Source organism: Macrosteles quadrilineatus, unplaced genomic scaffold, assembly GCF_028750875.1.
Source record: "Macrosteles quadrilineatus isolate MER2022 unplaced genomic scaffold, UCM_ALF_1.0 Scaffold_5__1_contigs__length_97177068, whole genome shotgun sequence".
NCBI classification, from domain to species: Eukaryota; Metazoa; Arthropoda; class Insecta; order Hemiptera; family Cicadellidae; genus Macrosteles; species Macrosteles quadrilineatus.
The window spans coordinates 40429443-40441770 of record NW_026542598.1 but is presented as its reverse complement, the minus strand read 5'-3'; the positions used below and the strand labels follow the sequence as shown (position 1 = coordinate 40441770).

At 34.6% G+C, this 12328-nt stretch overlaps 1 protein-coding gene and 1 long non-coding RNA gene across 2 annotated transcripts in view; both read left to right on the top strand.

Annotated features, from left to right (window-relative positions):
* Positions 1 to 12328, top strand: part of LOC128994981 (proton-coupled amino acid transporter-like protein CG1139) — a 29279-nt gene that overhangs the window by 11839 nt on the left and 5112 nt on the right. Inside the window, exons 3-6 of the mRNA XM_054419843.1 lie at positions 544 to 666; positions 1811 to 1961; positions 2720 to 2841; positions 12010 to 12094. Coding sequence (XP_054275818.1) covers positions 544 to 666; positions 1811 to 1961; positions 2720 to 2841; positions 12010 to 12094 — 481 coding nt within the window. The remainder of the gene's footprint in view (positions 1 to 543; positions 667 to 1810; positions 1962 to 2719; positions 2842 to 12009; positions 12095 to 12328) is intronic.
* On the top strand, positions 3261 to 9032 carry LOC128994982 (uncharacterized). Its single transcript, XR_008490941.1, has 3 exons — positions 3261 to 4764; positions 8081 to 8192; positions 8594 to 9032. It is a non-coding gene; the product is annotated as an uncharacterized LOC128994982 (long non-coding RNA).

Below are 12328 nucleotides of genomic sequence, written 5' to 3'. Positions count from 1 at the left end.
CGTCACCACCCATCCGTTTTCAACCCCAAGCACCCCCAATACTTAAAAGGAGAATGCTGAAACCTGTATTTTTGCCGTTCCATGAACAATGGATAAGGTTGTTAATTTTTTTTACCATGCACATTAATATTTCCTTTTCTTCCTCTTCCCTAAGTAATATATTCGCTGCCAACTGTGCTTGTTCCTAGCTTATCCTAGTCACTAGTCGCAGGAGTCACAGCATAAGAATTAAATTGAGCGTCTCCCGTATGGCTCGGCTACAGTCGTATCAGTCGGCGCATAGGAATTGGAACTTTAGACAACAAAAAACTTGCAGATGTGAAGTGAGGGATTAAAGAGATTTAGATTAAGATAAGTATGAGTGAATATTGCATTTTTATACACATCCAGTACAGTATTTTTACAATATCAACACCTGAGTGTTCAATTAAAAAAGTAATTTCTTTTTTATTTTGGAATGAATAACACGCTATGTAAAATTGATAAATGTCGTTATGAGTACAAAGTTGTTAATACCACATCAAATGAAAATGAAATTTCTAGGCAAGATGAAAACCATAAAAAGGAAGGGAAAGAAGAATTTTCAATGGATTTGGCAGGCGATACGAAAAACCCACAGACACCATACAACCCCCATGATCACCGAGTGCTTAAAAACCCAACAACGTAAGTAATTTTGCCTACAATTTGGTTATCTAAAACAAAACAATTAATAATTCACCATAAAAAATATCTAGGTATACCATTCCATATATTTTCCATATATTTATCTAGGTTCAAGGTAAAATGAGCGGAAAATGCCAACAGACTATATTTTCATCGGAACAAAATTTTATACTTGTCTCAGGCACCAAAAACTCACAAAATCCCATCCTTCATAAATTTAATACTACTTTGATATGTATTACAGTAAATTATATTCTTATACACCTTATTACTTAAAGTTTTAAAATTTTAAAAATACAGTGGCAGAAAAGACTGTTATGAAAATATCTTGTTTATAGTTTTTATTTAGGAATATGTTCTAAGATTGAATCCTAAATTGTATTGATTTATATAATAATTTTACATGTATTAGATTTTAGAGTCTTGTGAATTCAATAACAGAGGCCAAAGACTATAAAAACATTTGGTACCGTATTAGAACTTTTGAAAATATTTTTTTATGATTATGTTTAGGATGTAAAGGAGTTGCTCTGTATTTAAAACTACCTACTAGGTATAATTTAATTGCTACTGACTAAAATATAAAGTATTAATATAGGACTATTGGAAAAAGCAGATTGGAATGTCGATCTTAAACATTCCCGCTCCACTATAGAAGTTAGTTTTAATAGTTTTATTAATTTTTTAAGTCTTCTTATGATAACAAGAACATTATGTGAAAAATGAATCCTTCTCAATCATAAAGTACCCCCGCCGCAGCAAACCTGCAGACTAAGGGAATTTCCATTTACTTGGCTGGGTTTCTACTACAATATTCGCTTAAAATTGAAATATTTATTTCCTATTTAAATAACATTTTATTTTAGTCTCTAAGTTTGTTGAAACAGAAAAGATATTAAGTGTTTTTTTATTGCAATTTTATTGCAATGTATTAAAACGAAAAAGTAAATCAGTCCCGGGTCTAGGTCTACCCCTATTACTATGAGACCTACGGTAACAGCTTATTCCCTATATGGAAAATTCACTAAAAGGAGTTCTACCACACCAAGTCATTTTGCAGCAATCAACTATACTTTAGTAAAAAAATATTTTCAGAAACAAATTAACACTACATGCAAAATGTAAACTCTAAACATTTTTTCAGAGACAATGAGAGTATTATTCTTCTCCTGAAAGGCTGCATGGGTACAGGGATTCTTGCCATGCCTGAAGCTTTCAGCAACTCTGGTCTGATGGTGGGGACTGTGCTCACAGTGGTACTTGGAGCACTGGTCACATATTGCCTCCATATGCTGGTAAATCATGACACACTGGCACACTTTGTTTATTTTAGCTGAAAATGATTTCCAAGTGGTTCTAATCCTCCCTGTAGGGGAGCAAGCTGGTCTAATGGTAGAGCAAGGGACTTCGTTCTTGAAATCCTGGGTTCAAATCCCACCAATCACCAATTGATTTTATCTAAGTGATAATTCCGCAACCTCTGCTAGACAAAGCCTGAAGTAATGTGGAAAATACTACTGGGCTGGAACCTAGAGGAATAACAATAATAAATAAAACCCTCCATGTAGTCCCTTACGGAGCTTGATCGGGAGGATGTGGTGTCCTTGGTAAAGTCCGTATGGACTTCCAAAAACTTCCATCAGCGTAAAATCAATCATTTACAAAAAAAAATGTGAGACTATTTGGATTAAGTAGTATCGTTTCAATTAGAGTGGCAAGTGGGAAGGGCATGCACACAAAAATCTTCCCCTACCTTTTGCTTTTGTTTTGTACAATCATATTGACAATCGATTAGATTAGTTTAATACAGTACTATAGTTCGGCCGCTTAGAAAGCGACCTCCTCCAGCATTGGTTTAGCATTAGCGCGCAGGTCGTTTTCTAAGCGGCCGAACTATAGCGTCTATTAGTGTGGTTCTGTTGTTGGCAACCTCTCCCTCTTGTCTTCCACATGACATCCTTCCTAATTGACACGATGATCTATAATAAAAATATAAAAAAATCTTCTAAATGTTACAACAATAAATCTACATGATGGTAATGTTTTTCCTTAGATACGATCACAATATGAGATGTGCAAGTGGCTCAGAGTTCCCATACTGAGCTACCCAGAGTCCATGAAAGCAGCTCTGGACCATGGACCTCCGATACTTAGGCCTTTTGCCACTATATCTGGGTATGTAATACATTTTGTACATATCAATTAATTGCTTCAGAACAACTAAAATTTATCTAACACATATATAAAAGATTACGTTCAAACAAGTCTTTCTTAACCCTATATTGTTATAAGTTCGTATGTGATGCAATATGGGCCTGAGAAATAGTTATGCACGAGTGAGTACTACAACTATCCGCAGTACTATCCTGATAATTAGACCAATTTGTATATGCCAAGGCAAAAATGTGGTTCGGATTCCACTATAAACTGTAGGTCCCTTAGTTGCCATTAGCTGTATTGGCTATTAATTAACAGCTGTGTCTAAGGAATATGTCGGCCTTAGTCACTAACATGACTACAAGATCGCGCCACTCATCTTACACTCATCTCCATTCATACTTGGCTTAAAATACCTACTTTGTATGTCCCTAGTGAAAAAAATTTTCTGGTCCAGGTTCTGGCCAGTACTGTCACAGAACTGACCAGTTCTGCCACAGTACTGACAAGTACTGGCCAGGTTCTGGGCGAGACTGGCCAGGTTCTGGGCGATACTGGCCAGGTTCTGGGCGATACTGGCCAGGTTCTGGGCGATACTGGCCAGGTTCTGGGCGATACTGGCCAGGTTCTGGGCGATACTGGACAGGTTCTGGAATGATACTGGACAGGTTCTGGAGGGTACTGGGCTGATACTGGCCAGGTTCTGGCGAGTACTGGGCTGATACTGGCCAGGTTCTGGCGAGTACTGGGCTGATATTGAAGTTTGTATCTTTATTTTAATGGGTCTGGTTTTACTTGATAGTTTTAGTGACTTATGCCCAGTACATTTTTGTATTATTATGGCAATAAAACTATATTCTGATTCTTATACTGGCCAGGTTTTTGCTGGTACTGGATGATACTGGCATTGTTCTTGGCTGATAATGGCCTCTGGTCCAGAATTCAGACTCAATTATATGTGTTTGTTGTTTTTTTACAAGTTATTCACTTTGGTAAATTGGAGATTACTGATAACGATTAATTTATACATAATCATAATGAGCAAATCTGTACAGAGCTACAGACCACAAGTGTTGTCCGATTGTGATGAAATTCAGCAAGTAATAAGTACCAAACCATGGGTTTTCAAAGTTTTAACTTTTTTGAAATTTTGTTTTTAATGGTGATTTTTCCATAAAAACCCATGAAATAATAGCAAAATCTTATTTTAAAAAATTGGCCAAAATTTTTTTATAAATAACAAGTATGTTAGAGCCCTTTAAATTCTGAAAAAAAGCTACTGTAACTTATATGTTATTTTATATAAATAGAGGAAAACTGTGTTTTTTTTAACCTATATTGATCAAAATTAGTATATTTTGGTCTTTATAATTTAAATTTAAATGGTGCAACCTCTCAGTGTTGTGAAAATTAGGGTTTATATTTTTTGCAACTTTTGTGATTTTTTCCTGTAAAATATTAAAGTTACTACAGTACTACCACATACCCATACATAGGACAAGTATGTGTCCTAGAATAATTATCTCTACAACCAAAATAAAAGATTGATTAAAATAACTTCTGTTATTGTTTTGAAAAATTGAGCAAGATTAAAATTTAAAAGAATTTTCGCGCCAGACTGAGAGCTAATGACAGGGTCCAGTGCAGTCCGTGGCAGAGGAGGGGAGGGGACTGATTTTTCATTTTTCTGTTCCAACTCCAACTGTCAATTGTCAAAAGATCGGCGTCGCCATCTTTGCTTGGCTGTTGTGCCTAACCTCTTGACTTTGCAAAAGTATAACTTAGTCCTTTCAATTTAAAATTAAAATGTAATAGTGTATAATCGTATCCATATTATATTAGTAGCCTAAGATTTTTGTTGTTAGGTAGTTTACCTTCAGTTTTTTTAGTTTTCTTTCACCAAAGAATATCGTTATTGAAGAGGCTGTCTCCCAAACCAAGGTAAGGAATTCAAAATAACATTAGGCCTACTTTAGTTAATAAGTTTCAATGTGAGTTACACATCAAAAATTAGGTTCGATAAAAATTCTGCAACATCTAGTCTTTCTTTAAACTGATTAAAGTTAGGTTAAGTTATAAACCGGTAGTTAAGTTAAGTTACTTATAGAAAACTAACCTAAATGAGTTAGCCAGGCTTTGGCTTACAGTTATAAGTTTTTAGACTACCTAACAAATTTGCATTGGATTTAATCTTAGTACATTTGTTAGTAGGCCTATAGCCTTGATGGGGCTTTCTTTGAAAGTTTGGTTTTTACTTGAACGGAGTCCTAACGTTTTACTGCATGTCCTAATGCGATATCACTTTTTAACCTTACTTAGGTGAATCATTGGCCACAGTTTCAAATCTGCAACTTTTAATAACCTATATAGGAATATACCTAACTTAGCCTACTACAATCATTTTCTTAAACCTATGCAGTCAGCCTTAAGTTAGTCAAAGCCTAGATTAAAAGTTAGGTTACAAGTTAAATATCTTAAATTCAATTGTTAGGCCCTACACCTAAATAATTCTTACACCCTTAAAGGATAGTTGATTTCATAAAATAAATTCCTTAGGCATAAGTTAAAAATAGGCTACCGGTACTGCTAGGTAGGGTAGGATGAAAATAAAATCGAGCCAAGCGCAGTAAATTAAACTTAGGCTAGAAAGCATTAGCTAACCAAAAATAACTTCCAACAAACCGAAAATGTACTCCTATCTAACGTATTTGTTTGACCAATTCCTAGAATAACTTAATTTGTTATTTACTCCTCAATGTCACATAATGATGAATTTTCAGGAAAGTCAAAAAATTTTTTTTTTACTTTTAAAATCGATATACTACTAGCCTATTACAATCAGTATTTACCAAGGAATAATGTATACTAATCAGCAGAGCTGAATTTTGTATACCTTAATTTATAACTCTATTTTTAGCTTGAAGGTCACACAAAAAATGCCAGTCGGTCACGCTGATGAATTTGCAAAAATAAAATAGTAAAAATGATATTAAATTAAAAATGTCATCATAAATGTTACTTATACCCCTCAAAATTCAAATAAACGAATCCAAAATATTTAATTTCGTTCAATTTGAGGAAATTTTAACAATTTGAGCTAACCTAAAATGAATTGGCTCTACTTTGCAGACGAAACTTTAGTATGAATGACAAATATTTCAACAGTGAATTGCAGTAAATTGTTGTTTGTACTGAAATATGATTGCCGGTATGGCATGTATCAGAAAACACATAAACATCATAATATAGGATAAGCAGTTAGTGAAATATATGTGTTTTGGTAAGCGTGAACTACTGGCGTTGACCGTGAACTACTGGCGCTGACCGTGAACTACTGGCATTGATGGCATTGAACAATGTATAACTGGAGTAAGTTACTGAAAAACACATCGAGAAATGGATATTAATTAGAAGAAATGTAAACCCAAATGTAATGTTTCAACAATATTTTAATGAAATCTTTTTTTTATGAAATTACAAACATAGCCTAACATTCTTTGGTCATTTGTGAAAGATTCATTTTGTTTAGAATTTGATGTTATAATGAAGGAACGACTACCATAAAATATTATACCCTAAACCTTATAGTTGTAAAAGAGCAACGACATTTAAAGTACAGCCAGTATTGTGCCAATCGTTCACGATATTCAACATCGTTCACGTGAACAACTGGAGCGTGAACGACTGGCAAATCTGATCTAAAATCTAGTCTATGAAAAGCTACATTTACTGCGTTGACATCCAATTTGAGGTTAGGTTCTAGGCCTAGAGACATTGTCAGAATATGCAATCCTTTTTATTGTAAGTTGCAAAGTTTGTGAGTTATTAAAGTGAACGACTTGAATCTTAATTAAGGTACTATGCATTTCTTATCTGTTTATCAGTTCATTTCTAAAAATCTTCTTAAAATTCACAAAATTGTTTAGCTGTGGCTACTGCGCAAACTCATCACAAGCACTAGAATGTGTTTTGCTGCCAAATTACGCATCGCCCCGTTACTTCTAGAACCCATTTTGTCGAAACGTCTTTGACATGCTGTACCTTGGGGACTGTCTTTAGACAATTAAAAAAAAAGTCCCCATCGTATTTAGAATTTTAATACTGCTTGTTTTTGATAGCAGACGATCTCCCGATGTTTATAGTTCCATTATATTGCAAAATTGTGAGGTTATGAAGTATTTATTATTTGAGTGAACATTACGGCATTAGGCTGGGGACAGTGAACGACTGGCAAATTATGATAAACAGTCTTATTTTTCTTATTGAATAAATTATGATTAGGATCTAAAACTATGTTTGCTGGAAAGGTAAGGGGTTGGATAATAATAACAACACATTATTACTTAAAATAATATTTTTATCTTGCATTTGTGCCCAAAGGACTTCAAAATCACCCATTATGTGACATTGACCCTTACTGTCACACTATGGATGAGGCCTATTTTATGTTATAATTAAGTTAACTTATCAGTAACATTTCTCGACTGATAACTTACCAATAATTTATTCATACGGTATTGACAGTGACAGCCAGTTTGTTCTAATTTACCTGAACTTTGCGACATTTTACATATCCTAGGTTAAGTTAAGTATAAGTAAATATAAGTTAAGTTCTAGCTAACCAATTTGCGTCAAAATCTGTTACGTTTCTTAAGCGGTATGGATTTTTCTAGGCCTGTTTACTTCTTAACTGAAAGTAAGTTAGGCTAGAACAAATTTTATGTTGTTAATAAATGTATGTAGCCTACATAGCTTGGTTATTGTATCCATACTTTTGAAATTTGTGATAATTGAATGGGAATCGGCTGCGGCACATTTTATGTGCGTGGGTTATGCTTGTCGAAGCACCTTATTGCACCATGCCGAGTTTTGTGAACTGTACCCTATTTAAGCATGAGTAGATCTGGGAAAACTTTATTATGGTTGATTTTTAGGCCCTTTTACAGCATTGAGAAATATATTAAGCTGATTTTGATTCAATCAATTTTATTTATTCCCAACGGCAAATCACCGTTACACGAGATTGCAAAAAAATAAAGTTAAAAAAGTGTGCATGAAGTTCTTGTCAAAGGTTTAATTTCTTTTTGTCTGTCTTCCCCATTTAAAGTTTTGAATCTAGAAACTCGCTGATGGAACCTTTTCAAGCTGAAACCTTTTTCAAAGTTTTGGTGGTTTTGAGATTAGATTTTGACACGTTACTAGTGCTACATAGCCTACTTACTATTAATAATAGCAAACTTCTTGTTATTTCTTACAGAAGCTGTTTTTCAACCAGTTTCCAGAGGCCAAAGAAAAAGAAACATCGAGACGGTGATAAAAGATTGGCTAAGACCGTCATGAAATCGAATTGTTAGCAAGTAGGAAGGAAGGTAATTTGATACCTAATGATTGATTAATAGATGATGTCAGTCACCATCAAAGCAAAATGTAAAAACTTAGCCTAATGTTTCATTTGCCTTACAGAGTTGATGCTTGATTTATTTGCACATAGCCTATCTCTCTAAGATATCAAAACTAATAGGTAGGCCTATAGACAAACAAATTAAAACCAACACTTTTTTTTATTGGAAACTGCAACATTTTCTCAACCAAAGCAAAATGATATGTTTAAGGAGTTAATGGCAAAAAAGGGCTCAGTAAATTGAAAGAAGCCAGGTGTTCTGATTCTGCTTTAGAATAAGAAATCTGTTCATGAGTCATCTCTTAAAAATTTACATCCAACACCAGTTGAATATATTCAATGTTAATAATAGAATGTTACTTTTTTCAGGAGAGAAACGACTGAGGAGGGAGAAACGACTGAGGAGGACGAAGACTGCATCCCATAAATGGCTCATGGACTCAATCTTTAGATAATCTTTATGTCTTTAAAATTCATTATTATTTATAAGTGCAAAGATCTAATGTAATATTTTTAAATACATACATGTTGGAGTATAATGCTGAATATTGATTAAGGCCTACACATTTGCTAATGAGGTAATTTTTCAAATACCTATGGATAAACATTAACAAAATTAAATATTTTGTAATGGATGATCAATTTAACAGCAGTATTACCTTGCTGACTAAAATAGAAGAAAATTCACAAATAATAATTCTTTTACCAACAAAGGAGCTAGTAGACCTAATAATCCTGTGTTAAATTGTGCATTGTCTTTTGATTTTGTCACTAAGGTAGGCCTAAGATTTATAGGCCTACATAAAAAATCGATAAAATGCTGGCATAAAGCCATCTTTACAAACAGTTTCAATAGAAATTAGTTAATTTAACAATCAATATTGTTATATTTTAAAAAGTTAATTAACCTCAATTAAAAATTGTGTATCAATCCGTAAAATTGTCTGATATTAGGTATGATTGAGATTCATGTTAATATTAGACATGTAATATTAGATACATTCATGGTAATATTAGATATGTATTTGGTTATTTTCATTTTGTTTGACGGTTTGAATAGCACGGAAATAACAAAAAAGTTTTTTTTTATTAGGTATAACAGTGTCTATTGTAATTGAGTACCTAATCTTACATAAACTGCAGAATTATAGGGTCCTCAACCATTTAAGTAAGAAGTAATCATGCTCATCAATAACCATGGTTTAGGCCTATATAAAATTAATGAGTCTTGCCATTGATTTCAGTAAGTAGAAAAGAGTGGAAATTGTGATAAGATAATGGCAGTATTTGTCTGATTGGAAAGTGTAAGTCAAGAGTGTGACCCTTTACAATCATTTTCTACAAAAGAGTTATATAAATGGAAATAACAAACAATCGTCATGTACCAATAATGTAAAAATATCAGCGTACAAATTTAATTTTTTGGAAAACCCGTCGATAAATTCCTTTCCCTCATGTAAAAAGGTAAATATTTTTAACGAGTTATTCACGTAAAATACAAAAAACTATGGATACAAAAACGTTACTGTATTTTAATTTGAGAAAATGTGAAAGACGTGATAAAATACTAACACAATTATGTTTTTTCACATCATTCTCATGTAAAAGTGGGTCGTCTTCGCAAGCTCAAACAACCAATACATTCTGGAACAGTAGGCCTACTGGCCAGGTTCTGAACCAGTACTGGCCAGGTTCTGAACCAGTACTGGCCAGGTTCTGGAACAGTTACTGGCCAGGTTCTGGACCAGTACTGGCCAGGTTCTGGAATAGTACTGGCCAGGTTCTGGACCAGTACTGGCCAGGTTCTGGACCAGTACTGGCCAGGTTCTGGAACAGTTACTGGCCAGGTTCTGGAACAGTACTGACCAGGTTCTGAACCAGTACTGGCCAGGTTCTGGAACAGTACTGGCCAGGTTCTGGAACAGTACTGGCCAGGTTCTGGAACAGTACTGGCCAGGTTCTGGAACAGTACTGGCCAGGTTCTGGAACAGTACTGACCAGGTTCTGGAACAGTACTGGCCAGGTTCTGGAACAGTACTGGCCAGGTTCTGGAACAGTACTGGCCAGGTTCTGGTTCTGGCCCAGGTTCCTGCCAATTCTGGAACCTGGGCCAGAACCTGGCCAGTAACTGGATTTTTTTCACTAGGGATGGTCGCCATTTCATTGAACAGTAACAGTATTGAACAGTATAAAAGGTTACGTTCAAACAAGTCTTTCTTTACCCTATACCGTATCGTTTGTAAGTTCGTATGTGATGAAATATGGGCCTGAGAAATAGTTATGCCCCCTCCACGTTCCTTGTGGGGTATTTTTCGTTTCCTTGCCCCCACAAATAAACCTAAAACCTTTTGCGCCCCCAGGCCATCAGGGCCCACCTGGCCCATTTACAAATGTAATAATTATTTAAAAGATGAAACTTTAATATTTATGATGCGATGCTCCCTGGTGTGGATTAACATCCGCACGAGTGAGTACTACAACTATCCGCAGTACTATCCTGATAATTAAACCAATTTGTATATGCCAAGGCAGAAATGTGGTTTGGATTCCACTATAAACTGTAGGTCCCTTAGTTGCCATTAGCTGTATGGGCTATTAATTAACAGCTGTGTCTAAGGAATATGTCGGCCTTAGTCACTAACATGACTACAAGATCGCGCCACTCATCTTACACTCATCTCCATTCATACTTGGCTTAAAATACCTACTTTGTATGTATGGTCGCCATTTCATTGAACAGTAACAGTATTGAACAGTATAAAAGGTTACGTTCAAACAAGTCTTTCTTTACCCTATACCGTATCGTTTGTAAGTTCGTATGTGATGAAATATGGGCCTGAGAAATAGTTATGCCCCCTCCACGTTCCTTGTGGGGTATTTTTCGTTTCCTTGCCCCCACAAATAAACCTAAAACCTTTTGCGCCCCCAGGCCATCAGGGCCCACCTGGCCCATTTACAAATGTAATAATTATTTCAAAGATGAAACTTTAATATTTATGATGCGATGCTCCCTGGTGTGGATTAACATCCGCACGAGTGAGTACTACAACTATCCGCAGTACTATCCTGATAATTAAACCAATTTGTATATGCCAAGGCAGAAATGTGGTTTGGATTCCACTATAAACTGTAGGTCCCTTAGTTGCCATTAGCTGTATGGGCTATTAATTAACAGCTGTGTCTAAGGAATATGTCGGCCTTAGTCACTAACATGACTACAAGATCGCGCCACTCATCTTACACTCATCTCCATTCATACTTGGCTTAAAATACCTACTTTGTATGTATGGTCGCCATTTCATTGAAAAGTATTAAAGTATTTGATTTCATTTTATAAACTATCTACTTTAAAATTAGTTAAGCATTTAAGTTTAAAGATGTTAAATGTAGACCTTCTGAATAGATACACAAACAATGTTTTAGACAAAAGTATAATAATTATAAATCTAATCGATCAGAAGGGTTGGACCCCGGACCCATGTGAGTTTTGTGAGGTGTCTGATCACAAAAAATTTAAAACTTAACGCTGCAAGAGTCTTACGTTTTGTAATTTTCCTTATGAGTAAAATAAATGCAACCGATTATGCAGTTTTATTCGGCTTCTGGAAATTTAGGAAAGGGAATTGTAATTTTTTTAAATGACCGATTCTATTAAAATACAATCCAAATGACAAGTAATTTATTTAACAAAAAGTCTAGAACCGAGCCAAGTTTTTAAAGAAAAAGATAATTATTGATAAAAATTAAATATACTATCCCATTAATAATATTCCACTATGTTACAGACCAATGGTGGACTTTTTCCTCATCCTCTACCAGCTTGGCATGTGTAGTGTCTACATAGTCTTTGTAGCTCAGAACTTGCATCAGGTACTGTTTATTGTACTTGTGGGTATAATTTACAATTTAAAAATATAACTGCAAGATTTGTAAATTTTTCCATAACCTAGGGAAAAGGCTTTCAGGAGGATCTATGTAAAAATATTACTGGAATAAACTGCCTAGATCACTCTCATATTGAAAACTTCCTCTATTTTGCACATTAACTGCCCTATATAAACAGTATCAATTTGCTTTAAAAAAACTTTCAAATGTGTTGATAAA